The sequence below is a fragment of the Cetorhinus maximus genome, chromosome 3, assembly GCF_964194155.1.
Source record: "Cetorhinus maximus chromosome 3, sCetMax3.hap1.1, whole genome shotgun sequence".
NCBI classification, from domain to species: Eukaryota; Metazoa; Chordata; class Chondrichthyes; order Lamniformes; family Cetorhinidae; genus Cetorhinus; species Cetorhinus maximus.
In genome coordinates, this window is record NC_135881.1 from 63,129,889 (window position 1) to 63,148,604 (window position 18,716).

The window sequence follows — 18,716 nt, forward strand, 5'->3', positions numbered from 1 at the left end:
ATAGCAAATCTGACACCTGCCTCTCGCCTCTAACTCTTTGACTTGCCTACCTGAGTATCTGAATTTTAACTAGCTCTGGTCTGCTAGGAGAGTTTCGCTTAAAGCAGCAATGTCAATATTGTATTGCATTAGCTTCTTCCAACCAGAGCAGTTCTGCACTTGGATCAAGAGCTATTGCCTTTATAAAGTAGAGTTCATATGTTCCAGGAGGCTATGTAGAGGTCCCATTTCTTCTTCTTTTTGACATTCTTGCAATATACTGCAATATGTGGGTGAACACAAAACAAGTGCATTTCAGCAATAACGGGATATGTGTAGGAAGTTGGTAAGGAGTGCACACAAGAAACACCTGCGTATGAGTTGATATGAGCTTGGCCAGCTTCTCTTGGTCTTGCACATCTGTTCCTGGTAGCTTGATCAGCCAAGACAACTGGAGATGTGGTCAACTACAGTGGATGATCTGCAGCACCTTCTGCGCCCATACCGATGAACTTTACAGCTGTCCACTTAGCTGTGTTGCGGTGCTTTCAGTAGGGGCATATCATTTCCTCTGCTACATCCATCAAGGCAGCTTTTCTTTTTGCACTAAAAAAGGGTGGTTGGAGATAGGCGTTTTCCCTCACATGTGGACATCAGCCCGTATGCTGCCCTCACTTGGTTCGGCCTGCAAACAGGGGTATAGCAGCTGCTGTGCATAAGCAGCTATGTGGAGCCACAGGTGAGAATTGGTCAGTTTCGAGCACCAGCTGAAGTTATCTATCCAGCTATGAAGTAGGATGCGGCTGACTCCTGCAGAAGGGACTACCTCTGGCACAAACTCCACACACCCCTGTAGGAAAGTTACATTTTTTTAAAAATGCAAACAGATGCTTAGTTCAGTGTAAATTTAACTAGTAAAGGAGTTTGGATGTTTACAGTTGAATTTGCCTGAACAGCACCTTCTAATGATGTGATTCAAGTTTAAGTGTTGAATCATATATAAAAGTATACATACCATTGTAAAAGACTAACAAAAGCCAAACAACAGCTTCAAAATCAAGCTGAAAAGTCAGGAATGGGCCTGATTAGTTTATGGCAAGTTAAAACAGATGGTTGCATATGTGATTAACTTAAGATATGGAGGAAGAAACAACATTGCATGAAATGCAAATACTGAAAATGCACTTATTCTCTGGAACATCTGGGGCAAGTCATGTCCCGTCTCCCCAAAGAGTTGAATTTTTAACATCAGGTTGTTACATTCTGGCTAATTTTAAACGCACTTGTACTTCACTCATGATGCAATTTACCATAGATTCTGGTCGATAAGATGACTTCATTTCTCTGACCCCAAAAATTGTTTTGCATATACTCTCTTTATAAGTCGATTCCCCTTTTCAGCCGAGATGTGCTATACTCGTGTTAGTAGTTAGTCTCGATTTTTCGCCCTACAAATGCTTGTTTTACTTATAACAGAGCACAAAGGATTGAGCGGGCAATACGGGCCATGTTGCAAAGATGCACTGGAGTTTAAGGCAGACCCCATTTGGCGAACAGCGACAAGAAATTAGTCTTCCAACAAAGCAATGAAGTACGAAGCTGTTTACATGCTAAAATTGTAACATTTCCTAATTCATCAAATAACTGTGCTGCAACAAGGGAATTTGGAGTTAGTGAAAAACTGGTGCGAGAATGGTTGAAGGAATTCCCCCCCCCTGAAGATGATGTCCAAGACCAAATGCACCTTGAGAACAGGGACCAGCCACTGGCCTGATCTTACGAAACATGTATTGGAATAGGTCCTTGAAAATTGTCAATGGTTTCATCCCCACCAGAAATGTAACGCGTATATACACACTTAAGTGGGCCAAGCAAACCTTAAGTCTAGCAAAGATTCCAGAGCAACAGCTAGTTGGTGTAGCTGCTTTATGGAATGCATATGTATAATGTTATGGCAGAAGACCAAGATCGCACAGAGATTACCAAAAGATCTCTGCCAAAATGACCAGTTTCCAGCAATTCATCAAACAGTGGCAAAAGCACAAGTACCCATTATGCCATATTGGCAACATGGTTGAATGTCCTTGAATTTTGATATGCCCAGCAACTGAACTGTCTAGTGTTAAGGTTTGAAAACAGTTTTAGTGAAAACCACAGGTCATGAGAAGACAAGATTCATGATGGTACTAGTCTGCATGGCCAATGGAATGAAATGAAAGCCTATCGTAATTTTCAAATGTAAAATGATGCAGAAAGTCAGGTTCCCTGCCAAAGTTTTTTGCATGTCCGTGACAACAGTTGAATGGGTGAGGACAGAGTGAAGTTATAGATCACTGTCTTGTGGAATAGGCATCCTGGTGTCATGTCCAAAGAATGCAGCTTATTCCTGTGGGACTTTTTAGATCCCGTATAACCAGTGAGATCAAAACGCACTTGTGAAGAAATAACACCCACATTGCAGTTAAACCAGGATGTCTAACATCCATAATTCAACCTTTGGATATGGCCTCAAGCCATTCAAGGATCATGTTTGTGTTGAATGGAATAGATGGATGGTTGACATAGAAAAAAGCCTTCACAAAGAGTGGAAACATGCATGCCGTCCCTCTTGATGTTTTGTGTGGTTTTGACATCAAATTGATGGATGCCGTTAGTGTACGAACTGTCATCAGACCATTCAAAAATTGCAGATTATCTAATTCAGTGGATGGAGCCGAAGATGATTTGTTGTGGAAAGATGATTCTGAAACTGGAAGCGCCAAATCTGATCCAGAGTGAGATCCTTACGATGATGCCACAGTCAAAGTGACTCAATGAAGTTGACGAACATTGCGTTGAGTGCTGAAGACAATAAATTTGACAGGTTCATTGTGGTTAAGGGTATCTTTTAACAGTTAATTTATTCCTTAAGCTGTGATGCATTAATTTAATGAGTTACCAGTGTAACTCATTAAGGACTTGTCAGCCCAATACAAGCCCTTGTGTTTTTTTTTCCACATTTCAAAATGGCGACTACCCACCCCAAAGGTTCACATTTTATACTTGGCGTATAAGTTGGCCCCCATTTTTGGAAGGATTTTTTGGATAGTGCAAAGTTCGACTTATAAGCCAACATTTACAAAAGATTTCTGACATTGAGTTTTCAACATGTTTCTCTGTTTCTAATTCATTTCTTGATCCGAATTCAGCAAGATAGTTGGTGTGCCATAGCATCAAAGAAATGATCTTGGCTCGGTAGATGAAGGTGCAAAATCAGTTTGGATGGAGGTAAGAAATAGTGAGGGAAAGAAGTCACTGATGGGAATAGCTTATCACCCCCCAAACCCTCCCCTACACTATAGGACAGAGTATAATTCAGGAAATAATGGGACCTTGTAAGAAAGGAACCGCAATAGCCATGGTGATTTCAACATTGCATAGATTGGACAAAGCAAATTGGCAAAGATAGCTTTGAGGGTAAGTTAAAAGAGTATATTTGGGACAATTTTTTTAGAACAGTATGTTCTGGAACTAACCAGTGAACAGGCTATTTTAGACCTGGTAATGTGTAATGAGACAGTATTACTTAATGATCACATAGTAAAGGATCCCCTCGGCACGGGTGATCATAACATGATAGAAATTAGCATTCAGTCTGAGGGCAAGGAACTTGGGTGTGAAACTAGTGCTTTAAACTTAAAGGCAATTACAAAGCTATGAAGATAGAATTGGTTATAGTGGATCGTGAAAAAAGTTAATAGGTAAGACAGTAGATAAGCAGCAGCAGACAATTAAGGAGATACTTCAGTGCTCTCAACAAAGATATATTCCATTGAGAAAGAAAGACCTGATGAGAAGGATACAGCATCCATGGCTGGCTAAGGATGTTAAGGATGGCATCACATTGAAAGAAAAGAGGTACAATGCTGCGAAGATTTGTGGTAGGCCAAAAGATTTGGAAAATTTTTAAAAACCAGCAAAGGTTGACTTAAAAAAAGGGGGAGAAATTAGAATTCGAGGGTGAATTGCAAGAAATATAAAAATAAGCAGTAAGACCTTCTATAATATATAAAAAGGAAAAGAGTGGCTAATGTAAGTGTTGGCCCCTTAGAGGATGAGAATGGGATTTAATAATGGGAAACAAGGAAGCAGCAGAGACTTTAAGCAAGTATTGTGTATCCTTCATGGTAGAAGGCCCTGAAGGCATCCCAAGGATAGTAGAAAATCAAGGGGCAAAATGGAGGGGGCAACTTAAAACAATTACAATCACTAGACAAAAAGTACTAAGTAAACTAATGGGGCTAAGGGCTGACAAGTCCTCTGGACCTTATGGCCCGCATCCTAGGTTCTTAAAAGAAGTGAATGCATTGATTATAATCTTCCAAAATTCCCCACATTCTGGGAAACTCTCAGGGGATTGGAAAACCACAAATGTAACACCTATTTTCAAGAAAGGAAGGTGATAGAAAGCAGGAAACGATAGGCCAGTTAGTCTAATGTCTGTCATTGGCAAAATGCTGGAATTCATTAATAAGGAAGTAGTAGCAAGACATTTAGAAAATCATAATACAATCAGACAGTCGCCATGGGTTTTGTGAAAGGGAAGCCATGTTTGACAAATTTATTAGTTCTTTGAAGATGTAACAAGCATCTTCTAAGCATCTAAAGGGGAGGATAAAAGTAGATATGCATTGAATTTCCAAATGGCACCTGATAAGTTGCCGCATAAAAGACTACTATATAAGATAAGAGCTCATGGCATTGTGGGGTGATATATCAGCATGGATAGGGGATTAGTTAACTGACAGGAAACAGTCGGGATAAATGTCTAATTTTTAAATTGTCAAACTGTAACTAGTGGGGTGCTACAGGGATCATTGTTGGGGCCTCAAATTTGCAATCTATATTAAGGACTTAGATGAAGGGACTGACTCTATTGGAGTCAAATTTGCAGATGATACAAAGATAGGGAGGAGAGCAAGTTGCAAGTAGGACACAAAGGACCTGCAAAGGGATATCGATAGGTTAAGTGCATTAAAAAAAAGGCAGTTGGAATATAATGCGGGGAAATGTGAGATTGTTCATTTTGCCAGGAAGAATAGAAAAACAGGATATTATTTAAATGGAGAGAGACAGATTGCTGTGACACAGAGGGATCTAGCTGGTCTTGTACACAAATTAAAAAAAGTTGGCTTTCAGGGACAGCAAATAATTGGGAAGGCAAATGGAATTTTGACCTTTATTGCAAGGTGGGGGTTAAGAGTATAAAAGTAGGGAATTCTTACTGCAACTGTACACAGCATCGATGAGACCACACCTGAAGTACTGCTTAGAGTTATGGTCTTATTATTTAAGGAGGGATTTAATCACACTGGAGACAGTTCAGAGAAGATTCACTAGGCTGATTCCTGAGAGAATTCCAAAGGTTAATGACCCTCTGAGAAAATAAATTCCTTCTCAGCTCCATCTTAAATGGGAAATCCCTTATTTTGAAACTGTGCCTTCTAGTTCTAGATTCCCCCACAACATGAAACATGCCAATCCCCCTCAGAATCTTATAGTTGTAATAAGGTTACTTTTCATTCTTCTAAACTCTAATCAGTACAGACTCCCTCAGCCGTCGAAGCTGTGACATTGAATATATTCATGACTGAGTTAGACAGATTCTTGATCTACAAGTGAGTTAAAGGGGCAGACAGGAATATGGAGTTGAGGTTACAATCAGATCAACCATGGTCTTATTGAATGGCGGAGCAGGCTCAAGAGGCCGAATGGCCACCTCCTGATCCTAATTAATAGGTTTGTATAACATGAGAGAAATTTTAAAAGCCCAACTTAAGAAAAAATTTAAAATAGAGAAAATAAAGCAAATGTAACTCATGCAAGATTCAGTTAGGACAGAGGTGCATTTTGAGCAATTTCTTTAAAGGATGCTTAAATAGGTGGTTCTTGTGTTCTTTGCCTGAAGGCAGGTCTGACCCACCGCGCCACAACCTCCACCATTGGCATGGCAAGGAGGCAGTTGCCAAATCCACCCCTGCTGGAGTGGCGATCAAATCCCGTGCTGTTGGCTCCAATCTGATCCCCACCAGCCATCCAGCCAACTGAGGCAACCGACAACCATCTGCACTGACACCAACCCCCCCCGCCAACCCCGGCTTAATGAAGAATCCGAGCTCCTGCAGCAACATATGCTTTTACATGGATATTGTAGTCTGGAACTATGGATAATGATTAGGGGCTCCAATTTCTTTCCATCACATGGCTGACCAGGAAACTCTCCCGCTCTTACCGCCTGCCGTTGGCATGTTTTGGAAGGATTTACAAGTCGGTACCTGCTTGGCCGTATTATTACCACAGCTTTCTTGACCATCAAACCCTGGAGTGGGACTTGAACCCGTAGCCTTTAAATAGTTTAATCAATTTCATTCAGTTTTATTTAATTAAAACTAATCCATATACCGGCAAGACTAAAAAATTGAGATTTCAAACTTTTTTGATCAATACATAGAATGCCAATTATATCCAAACAATGTGATAATTAGATGAAGATAGTCCATGCAGTAAATACTACATATGTTGTACAGAAATAATATCTGATGTTAGTATTGGACAGAGTCAGATATTCTCTTTATATACCAGTTACTGGGATCGTTCTTCATATAGTATTATTTGGTATATCCAATATTATGTATGCATAAAGATACCTAAGTATCTTAAGATGTAGGACTTTGTCTATTATGTTAACAATGCAAAGAAAGCCATATAGCACCAGATATTTCTCTGCACATTGAAGTGCTTTTGTACTATTCTGCATCAGTCATGACTGTACTTTGAACTGATGATTCAATACATTTATCATACCTTCTAGCACATCATAACTAGAGCAATTTTGTGTAGTGCTTTTAGTGTGATCCCATTGCAAATAGATACAATTGAATTGCTCTTCAATTTGCTATTTTTGATTACTTTAAACGTACTGCAAGCCAGTATGGGCTTAGAAGTAAATTTGTCTCTTTCTATGTCTCTTTATCAGATTGTAAGAATCAATTATCCTTTTTATATTAATCCCTTCCAATTTAAAACCTGCCTGCTGCAAATGCATCTGTCCATGACAGTATCAGTGGGAGTGACCACCGCACAGTCATTGTGGAGACAAAGTCCCCCCTTCACATTAAGGATACCCTCCATCGTGTTGTGTGACACTACCACCGTGCTAAATTGGAAAGATTTCGAACAGGTCTAGCAGCTCAAGACTGGGCATCCATCAGCAGCAGCAGAATTGTACTCTAATACAATCAGCAAACTCATTGCCCAGCATATCCCCCATTTTATCATTACCATCAACCCAGGTTCAATGAAGAGTTCAGGAGGGCATGCCGGGAGCAGCACCAGGCATCCTAAAAATGAGGTGTCAAACTGGTGAAGCTAAAACACAGATCTACTTGCATGCCAAACAGCATTAGCAGCAGGTGATAGACAGAGCTAAGTGATACCACAACCAATGGATCAGATCTATGCTCTGCAGTCCTGCCACATCCAGTCATGAATGGTGGTGGACAATTAAACAACTCACTGGAGGAGGAGGCTTCACAAATATCCCCATCCTCAATGATGGAGAAGCCCAGCACATCAGTGCAAAAGATAAGGCTGAAGCATTCGCAACGATCATCAGCCAGAAGTGCAGAGTGGATGATCCATCTCGACCTCCTCCGGAGGGTCCCAGCATCACACATGCCAGTCTTCAGCCAATTCGAGTCACTCCATGTGATATTCAGAAACGGCAGAAGGCACTGGATACTGCAAAGGCTAGGGATCCTGACAATATTGTGGCAATAGCACTGAAGATTTGTGCTCCAGAACTTGCCGCACCCCTAGCCAAGCTGTTCCAGTACAGCTACAACACTGACATCTACCCGGCTACGTGGAAAATTGCTCAGGCATGTCCTGTACACAAAAAGCAGGACAAATCCAACCCTGCCAATTACTGCCCCGTCAGTCTACTCTTTATCATCAGTCTACTCTTTATCATCAGTCTACTCTTTATCATCAGTTTACTCTTTATCATCAGTCTAATCTTTATCATCAGTAAAGTAATGGAAGGGGCCATCAACAGTGCTATCAAGAAGCATTCGCTGATGCCCAGTTTAGGCTCCGCTAGGGCCACTCAGCTCCTGACCTCATTACAGCCTTTGTTCAAAGATGGGCAAAAGAGCTGAAGCCCCCGAGGTGAGGTGAGAGTGACATGCTTTGACATCAAGGCCGCATTTGACCAATTGTGGCATCATGAGCCCTATCAAAACTGGAATCGGGGAAAACTCACTGCTGGTTGGAGTCATACCTAGCACAAAGGAAGATGGTTGTGGTTGTTGAAAGCCAGTCATTTCAGCCCCAGGACATCACTGCAGGAGTTCCTCAGGGAAATGTCCTCAGCCCAACCATCTTCAGCTGCTTCATCAATGACCTTCCTTAGGGTCAGAAGTGGGGATGTTCGCTGATGATTGCACAATGTTCAGCTCCATTCGCGACTCCGCAGATACTGAAGCAGTCCATGTCGAAATGCAGCAAGCCCTGAACAATATCCAGGCTTGGGTTGACAAGAGGCAAGTAACATTCGCACCACATGAGTGGCAGGCAATGACCAGCAAGGGAGAATCCAACCATCACCCCTTGATGTTCAATAGCGTTACCATCACTGAATCCCCCACTATCAACACCCTGGAGGTTACCATTGACCAAAAACTGAACTGGACTAGCCATATAAATACTGTGGCTACAGAGCAGGTCAGGCTAGGAATCGTGCAGCGAGTAACTCGCCCCCTGACACCCCAAAGCCTGTCCACCATCTACCAGGCACAAGTCAGGAGTGTGATGGAATACTTCCCACTTGCCTGGACGAGTGCAACTCCACAACACTCAAGACGTTCGACACCATCCAGAACAAAGAAGTCTGCTTGATTGGCACCACATCCACAAACATTCACTCTCTCCACCACCGACGCGCAGTGTCAGCAGTGTGTTCCCATCTACAAGATGCATGGCAGTAATTTACCAAGGCTCCTTTGACAGCACCTTCCAAACCCTCGACCAATACCATCCAGAAGGACAAGGGCAGCAGATAGGTGGGAACGCCACCACCTGGAAGTTCCCCTCCAAGTCACTCACCATCCTGACTTGGAAATATATCACCATTCCTTCACTGTCGCTGGGTCAAAATCCTGGAACTCCCTTCCTATCAGCACTGTGGGTGTACCTACACCACATGGACTGCAGCTGTTCAAGAAGGCAGCTCACCACCACCTTCTCAAGGGCAACCAGGGATGGGCAATAAATGCTAGCCCAGCCAGCGAAGCCCACATCCTTGAGAAAAAAAAATTGTTTATGCTCCCAACCCTTAGGCTGTTTGAAAATGTTTTATCTTAATTTGAGTCTAATTGTGGTTCAGTACATGTATTAATTATCTACAATGGACTTGCCAAAAACATTCCCATGGCAGGAGGCAGATTTTTTACTATGTCCTGGATTTAAATGGATGTACTGTTTATTAAAATATTAATGTTTTTACGTCATATAAAAAAATTAACCAGTTGTGCAAGAATAAGAATAAATTTCATACACCTCTTTTAAGAAGAAACATAAGAATAAAAGGAAACAAGGGTTTGCATTTGAAATATTACTATGACAGTGACTTGAAAAAGGATTAGCAAAAGGTTACTGTGAGCATTGTACGCTTCTACTCTCAAATGTTCATTAGCTCCACGAGACTAAAAATAAGCATTTAAGGAAATTTGAAGTTGCCCAATGATCATTGTTTCTCATCTGCTGCAATTTACATCTGTATCTTTCTTTAGAAAATCTGAAATGTGTTAAGACTTTCACCTCAAGAAGAATGTTTATTATTCACGCTTCATTCTTGGATCGCTTGTTCCCTAATAACTTTGGCTCCCATCTATAATGTGATAAATCAAATGCTAATTATTTCATGCATATATATATCAGACTAGTTAACTTTTGATTGAGTGTTGTCATTCTGGCACTATCATTTTTAGCAAGGGGATAATTTCAATACTGAGTTATTTCCATAATTGCTGGCAGCAATCAGGATTATCTTTAAATGTCATCTTTAATTTTTCATTGTGCTGTAAATTAGTTTCTGAAGAGGGAAAAGTGGTACTAAACATGACTAGGTCATCAATTGTAGGTAACATAATTCAATGGGCTCAGGAAATTCTTTAGAAAACTTAATGGGTTTGTTTCTATTAAGCGTGGATACATAATTCAATCCTCAGAAGAGTTATTTATCCTATCTTCGGCTCAAAAATAATTTTCTATTTGCTTTAGTTATGTTACGGGAAGAATAATTATTTTGAAATGATTGAAGACTGCAAAACAGTCCAAAAGGGCTCAAGTGATGAACTTGAACAACTGAAGTGGTCTATTGTTTTGAAACTCCAGAAGTTCCTTTTATAATCCTATAACATTCCACCTTGACAGCTTTTAGGTCGGGGTAGGATTGAGAAACATTCTTTTACTAGCCATTTTGATTCATTTGTTACCTGTTATATTTACCTCTTTGGCATTTGGATCTGTTTTATGCAACAGGAGAAAGATGTGACAATTATAAGAAAAGGAAGCAGGAGTAGGCCGTATGGACCCTCGAGTAGGCTCCACCAATCAGTCAGATCATAGTTGATCTTTGACCTCAACTCCACTTTCCTGCTCTGCACCTGTACCCCTTAGTGCCCAAGAATGTATCACTCTTGGCCTTGTATATACTCATTGACTGAACATCCAGAGCCCTCTTGGGTAGAGAATTTCATGACACACTAAGTAAATAAATTTCTCCTCACCTCAGTCCTAATAGCCAACCATTTATTCTGAGACTATGACCCTGAGCCCTAAACTCCAGCCAGGCAAAATAGCCTCTGAACATCTAACCTGTCAAGCCCTTTAAGAAGATTGTATGTAATTTGCACTATTATGAAGATACTTATTCACACCAGTGCAATTTAGCTTCACCCTGAGCAACTGAAATGCATAATATGATATATGGTGAAAATAAAATGACACCGTATATTGGAGTTTATGTGCAATGGATTATGCAATTCCAACATGTATCAGGGCCACAGAAAGAAATGGCCTGGATTTTGCTGTGCTAATAATGGCAACTCTGTCAGCACTTGCCATTACTACAGGGTAAAACTGACAGCAATCTCTGGCATCTGCACATGCTTGCTTAAATGAGGCATTCACTGTCAGTGATGCCCCTCTGCTTCACAGGCTCCAGCGTTGTTGTCTTCACCTGATGGAATCTGTGCATTTATCAATAATGTTGTGAACTTGTGCTACTTACACACCAATCAATCCTAAGAATGGAAAAAGTTAGGGGTTGTTCAGTTAGGAGTAGGTAAGTTTTTAAATGGTGCAATAAATGATAACTACTGCTCAACAACCTCTGTGGGCCTAAAAAAAATATTTACAAGTGTGGAGTGGCATTCCCTCAGAAGAAAATTGTTATTGCATGAGAACACAAGTGATAGGAACAAAAGTAGACATTATGGCCCATTGTGCCTGCTCCACCATCCAATATGATCAGGGCTGATCTTGGGCTTCAAGTCTACTTTACCACTTGTTCCTCACACCCCTTGATTCCCTGAGAGTCAAAAAAATCTGTCTATTCCATCTCTGTTCTAAATGATTGATCCCTTATCCTGGACTGTGCTCTACACCACCTTCCCTGTTCTAGATTCCACAGCTAGCAGAAACAACTTGTGTGTCTGCTCTGTCAAGTCCCTCCAGAATATTGTATGCTTCAGTGAGATCATCACTCATTCTTCTAAACTCCAGAGACTAGGCCCAATTTACGCAGCCTTTCATAGGACAACCCTCTCACCCCAGGCACCAATCTAGTGAACCTTCAGAGTACTGTCTCCAGTGAAAGCTTATCCTTCCTTAAATATGGGTACCAAAACAGCATACAGTACTCCAGGTGTGTCTCAAGAAAGCCCTGTACAATTGTAGCAAGACATCTTTTTTCCTGTACTCCAATCCTCTTGCAGTAAAGACCAATGTACTATTTGCCTTCCTAATTACTTGCTGTACCTGAATGCTAACTTTGAGTTTCTTGTACCAGCACACCCAAGTCTGGTCATCAACATTTACAAGTTTAACACCTTTTAAGAAATATTCTACTTTTCTATTCTTAGGACCAAAATGGATAATCTCTCACTTCTCCACATTATACTCTATCTGCCATCTTGTTGCAGATTTAAAAAAAACTTATTAAAACCTTTTTTTGTCTTTTATGTCTTTCCCTTAATCCCCTGTGTATGCTCCAATTCTTTAATTCCCTTAATTCTCCTGTGTATTGATTTAAGTGTAATTTATATTTCCTGTTTTTCTTTAACTTTCTGCTTTGCAGCCTATGAGAACTCTTCAGTTTGATTAAAGAGCCTCCCTGCTGCTTGTCCTGCATTAAAATAAACATTCGATAATTGGGAGTCTCTGCTGTCAAGCCTACAAAGTTTGCACTATGCTGAATGGCAAAATCCATTCCTTTTCCGCTCACAGCAAAATCAGGGCCATTGTTTTTTGTTTAAACTTCTATTCATTGTTTCTACCTCGTCATTTTATGCATGGTCTGATTCTTAATGTTATCATATCCAATTCTATTATCTTGTGAATTATTTTGCTCTATCATTTTAAAATCTGTGATGATTGAACAAAATCTTGTTGGGTGAGAGAAGGAGATGGCTGGAAGAACTTGTTTAATATGGTGCTATTTATGCTTTTTAGGGACTTGCTGAAATTTCTCCCTTTTAAATTGAAAGCTTAAATTGCTACTGCAAACATTATACTTTGCTGCAGTTGCTTTAAGTTACAAGATCTTCGTACAATTTTACAATAATCAAAGGGAAAGCAGATCAGTTACAAGATTTTGTTCCACTTTGTAGATGCTTGCAAGTAATAGCTGGAGTATAGAATTTTCTTAAAGGCTTTGTTTTACTTGTTTGAAAATCTTAATTTTTAAAAATTTTTGTTTCTCAGAAAGGCTGAAAGAAGAGCACAATACAATGAAATCCGCAAGAAATATGGTATGTTAAGTTGCATTATTATTTAGTGATCCATAATGTTTTTAAGTAAAATCAGTTCGTCGAATCATAGAATGGTTACAGCACAAAAGGAGGCCTGACTTTTCTGTGTTGGCCGTCTGCAGGAGTAGTTCACCTAGTGCCATTCCCCTGCCTTTTCCCCATAGTAGTGCAATTTTTTTCCTTTTCACATAAAATTCCAATTCCATTTTGAAAGACTTATTTGATGCTGCCTCCACCACACACTCAAGTAGTGCATTTCAGAACTGAACCACTCACTGAATAGATAAGTTTTTTTCTCTTCTCCCTCTTGTGTCTTTTTCCCATTACCTTAAATCTGTACCCTCTGGTTCTTGATCCTTCTACCAATGGGAACAGTATCTCCCTATCTACTCTGTTCAAATCGCTCATCATTTTTGAATATGCCTATCAAATCTCCTCAGCCTTCACTTCTCCAAGGAAAATAGTTCCAACCTCTCTAATCTTTCTACATAACCAAAGTCCCTCATCTCTGGAACCATTCTCATGAATCTTTTCTGCACCCTCTCTAATGCCTTCACAACCTTCCTAAATTATAGTGCCCAGAACTAGATACACTGCTCCAGTTGCAGCCAAACCAGTGTTTTATGCAGGTTTAGCTGATTTCCTTACTTTTGTACTCTATGCTGCTATTGATGAGCCCAAAATGCCAAATGCTTTATTAACTGCTCTCTCAACCTGTCCTGCCACTTTCAATGATTGATACATGTGTATCTTGTACCTCATATAAGATTTTAGTAAAATTAGTTTGTCCTAGTTACTTCAAATCTGAACAATTTAACAATTTCAGATAAATTTTGAGGATAAGATTGCACAGTAAAGACAATGGTTGGATGTAGTTTGAAATAATGTCCCAGCTAAGAAGTGATGGCAACTGCACCATCCAGATTTTTTGTCTTTCTTTTGACATGACTGATGTGCATGCTATTAATTCCTCATTACTAGAGTTACTTAGAAATTATAGCTAGAAAATCGAATGTGGTAGCCATGGTTCAAATGTGGAACTTGGTACCACATTGGTTGAGGTCTTTGCCAATAATACCTGCAGTGCAAGATGCAAGAAATTCATCCATTGGTTCTGTGATCAATCACTAAATTCTAGTGAAACCCTACTAGCTATCTACAATGCTTTCTTAATCTTAGTTTGAAAATCCAGTTCTATAAATGTACAACACAAAAACAGAATTACCTGGAAAAACTCAGCAGGTCTGGCAGCATCGGCGGAGAAGAAAAGAGTTGTCGTTTTGAGTCCTCATGACCCTTCAACAGAACTGAGTAATATTAGGAGAAGGGTGAAATATAAGCTGGTTTAAGGTTGGGGGGGCTGGGGGGAGAGAAGTTGAGGGGGGGTGGGGTGGTTGTAGGGACAAGCAAGCAGTGATAGGAGCAGATAATCAAAAGATGTCACAGACAAAGGAACAAAGAGGTGTTGAAGGTGGTGATATTATCTAAGAGAACGTGCTAATTAAGAATGGATGGCAGGTCACTCAAGGTACAGCTCTAGTGGGGGTGGGGTGGAAAGACTGACAGGGCATTACAGGTATAGATTTAAAAATAATGGAAAAAGGTGGGAAAAGAAAAATCTATATAAATTATTTGAAAAAAACAAAAGGGAGGGGGAAGAAATGGAAAGGGGGTGGGCATGGGGAGGTGCCATAGGTGGGGGTTGAGGAGTAGAGGGTGATGGAGGAGTGGACTAGGGTGTCCCGGAGGGAACGATCCCTACGGAATGCCGCCATGGGGGGTGAAGGGATGATGTGTTTGGTGGTGGCATCATGCTGGAGTTGGTGGAAATGGCGGAGGATGATCCTTTGAATGCGGAGGCTGGTGGGGTGATATGCGAGGACAAGGGGGACCCTATCATGTTTCTGGGAGGAAGGAGAAGGCGTGAGGGCGGATGCGCGGGAGATGGGCCGGACACAGTTGAGGGCCCTGTCAACGACCGTGGGTGGAAAACCTCAGTTAAGGAAGAAGGAGGACATGTCAGAGGAACTGTAGAACTGTCCCGGCAGAGCGATCGTGTCAGCCTGTTCCTGCCCCACGGAACTCATTTCTCGTTATCTTGACTCCCTTCTCTCTCCCCTTGTCCAGTCCCTTCCCACCTACATCCGTGATTCCTCTGACACCTTACGTCACATCAACAATTTCCAGTTCCCTGGCCCCAACCGCTTCCTCTTCACCATGGACGTCCAATCCCTCTATACCTCCATCCCCCACCAGGATGGTCTGAGAGCCCTTAGCTTCTTCCTTGAACAGAGGCCTGAACAATCCCCATCCACCACTACTCTCCGTCTGGCTGAACTTGTTCTCACACTGAACAATTTCTCCTTTAACTCCTCTCACTTCCTCCAAATAAGAGGTGTGGCTATGGGTACCCGCATGGGACCCAGCTATGCCTGTCTCTTTATGGGGTATGTGGAACATCCCTTGTTCCAGTCCTACTCCGAACCCCTCCCACAACTCTTTCTCCGGTACATCGATGATTACTTCGGTGCTGCTTCATGCTCTCGTCGGGACCTGGAAAAATTTATTAATTTTGCTTCCAATCTCCACCCCTCCATCATTTTCACATGGTCCATCTCTGACACTTCCCTTCCCTTCCTTGACCTCTCTGTCTCAATTTCTGGTGATAGACTGTCCACCAATATCCATTACAAGCCTCCCCACTCCCACAGCTACCTCGACTACAGCTCTTCACACCCCGCTTCCTGTAAGGACTCCATCCCATTCTCTCAGTTCCTTCGCCTCCGTCGCATCTGTTCTGATGATGCTACTTTCAAAAACAGTTCCTCTGACATGTCCTCCTTCTTCCTTAACCGAGGTTTTCCACCCACGATCGTTGACAGGGCCCTCAACCGTGTCCGGCCCATCTCCCGCGCATCCGCCCTCACGCCTTCTCCTCCCTCCCAGAAACATGATAGGGTCCCCCTTGTCCTCACTTATCACCCCACCAGCCTCCGCATTTAAAGGATCATCCTCCGCCATTTCCACCAACTCCAGCATGATGCCACCACCAAACACATCTTCCCTTCACCCCCCCTGGCGGCATTCCGTAGGGATCGTTCCCTCCAGGACACCCTGGTCCACTCCTCCATCACCCCCTATTCCTCAACCCCCACCTATGGCACCTCCCCATGCCCACGCAGAAGATGCAACACCTGCCCCTTCACTTCCTCTCTCCTCACCGTCCAAGGGCCCAAACACTCCTTTCAAGTGAAGCAACATTTCACTTGCATTTCCCCTAACTTAGTCTACTGCATTCGTTGCTCCCAATGCAATCTCCTCTACATTGGAGAGACCAAACGTAAACTGGGTGACCGCTTTGCAGAACACCTGCGGTCTGTCCGCAAGAAAGACCCAAACCTCCCTGTCGCTTGCCATTTTAACACTCCACCCTGCTCTCTTGCCCACATGTCTGTCCTTGGCTTGCTGCATTGTTCCAGTGAAGCCCAACGCAAATTGGAGGAACAGCACCTCATCTTCCGACTAGGCACTTTACAGCCTTCCAGACTGAATATTGAATTCAACAACTTTAGATCTTGAACTCCCTTGTCCATCCCCACCCCCTTTCCATTTCTTCCCCCTCCCTTTTGTTTTTTCCAATAATTTATATAGATTTTTCTTTTCCCACCTATTTCCATTATTTTTAAATCTATACCTGTAATGCCCTGTCAGTCTTTCCACCCCACCCCCACTAGAGCTGTACCTTGAGTGACCTGCCATCCATTCTTAATTAGCACGTTCTCTTAGATAATATCACCACCTTCAACACCTCTTTGTTCCTTTGTCTGTGACATCTTTTGATTATCTGCTCCTATCACTGCTTGCTTGTCCCTACAACCACCCCCCTCCCCTCAACTTCTCTCCCCCCCCCCACCTTAAACCAGCTTATATTTCACCCTTCTCCTAATATTACTCAGTTCTGTTGAAGGGTCATGAGGACTCAAAACGTCAACTCTTTTCTTCTCCGCCGATGCTGCCAGACCTGCTGAGTTTTTCCAGGTAATTCTGTTTTTGTTTTGGATTTCTGGCATCCGCAGTAGTTTTTTGTTTTTATATCTATAAATGTACATTTAGCCATTATAGTGGCCTTCCAACTTTCATCCGATGTCATCTTTGGTCGGAGCAAAAGGTTGAAACTGTCTCTGATTATTAAACAAACTTGGAAATCTAACCCCACAACATCTCACAAAGCCACTATGGAGCTAAATTGGTTCTGCCTGAAGTACATTTCTATCATTCATGTTAATAGATTTGTGAAAAGTTCCCAAAGCTTATTCAATATAGCAACTACTTGAACAAAGCATGTGCCTATCTTTTTGGCTACTTAATAGTTGAATTGAATTAAGCACATAAAAGTACATGGGGATTGCACCGCTCCCATCATTATCTCAGCACAGCCAAATGATTTTTCACTTTTGTACTGTAGGAGTAATTTGCATCATACATTTGTGCTTTTATTGTCATAGATGAAAATTTGGTACTTTGACCTTCAGTGATAATTACGTACTTTGATATACATTGTATTTGACTCAAAAATTCTAAAATTTGAAGGTAAAAGCCTCGTATGCATGTAGAACTTAATCACATCTATCAGAAGCATCTGAGGACAGGAAACCCTTTACAGTGTCAGCCAGCATGGAACCACTTTAACATATTATTGGCAAACAACAGCCTTGTGTTCAGGAAGAACTTACAAACAGTAACAAGATGAAAGAATAGTTGATTTGTTTGTGGTGATGGTTGAGGAAAGAATGAAGTTCCCGCTACCACAAGGCCAAGAGTAGGTCATTGAGTGCCCTTGAGTGTTTTCACCAGTTAATTAGATAATGGCTGATCCATAGATAAACTCCATTCATTCACCATTGATGCTAAATTCTTTGTTAACCCTTACCAGCACCTTATTAAACCTTTGAAGGTGGCAGGGCAAGTTGAGGCAGTTTATATATGTTTTTAAAAAAGCTATTCGAACCTTGGCTTTTTAAAAGGAGCCAAAAAGTACAAAAGCAAGAAATTATGCTAAACCTTTATAAATCACTGGTTAGGTCTCAGCTAGAATGTTGTGTCCAATTTTGGGAACCACATTTCAGGAAGGATGCCAAGCCCTTGAAGAGGGTGCGGAGGAGATTTACCATAATGATATTCTGAATGAGAGACTTCTGTTATGTGGGGAGGCTAGAAAAGCGCTGGAATTGTTCTCCTGAGAGCAGAGAAGGCCATTGGGATGATTCATAGAGTAGCTGGAAGAAACTGTCTCCACTGACTAGGTCAGTAACCAAAGGGCACTGATTCAAGATAATTGCAACAAATTGTTACAATCTGGAATAGACTGCCTGCAGTGGTGATGAAAGCAGATTCAATAATCACTTTGGAAAGAAGCTTGGATATATACTTGAAAGGTGAAATTTTCAGGCTATGGGGGAGGTTGCAGAATGTTTTATGATATTGTAGGTGCCTGCATGCCATTGTAATGTCAAGGCGCTCAGCAGACCAGGGATTAGCGTGGGACTGGAGAATAGCTCGGCCCATGGTATGATGTATAGAGTCACATGATAGTAGACTTGGAGAACATTCTCGAAGGCGTCTGCATGGAGACAGCAGCACCATGCATGGCAGTAACTGGGATCT

General features: G+C 41.6%; 1 protein-coding gene across 1 annotated transcript in view; it reads left to right on the forward strand.

The window, feature by feature from the left end:
• LOC144678685 (pituitary tumor-transforming gene 1 protein-interacting protein-like) overlaps positions 1–18,716 on the forward strand; it is a 92,947-nt gene that overhangs the window by 24,879 nt on the left and 49,352 nt on the right. The window contains exon 7 of the mRNA XM_078538474.1: positions 13,006–13,052. Coding sequence (XP_078394600.1) covers positions 13,006–13,052 — 47 coding nt within the window. The remainder of the gene's footprint in view (positions 1–13,005; positions 13,053–18,716) is intronic.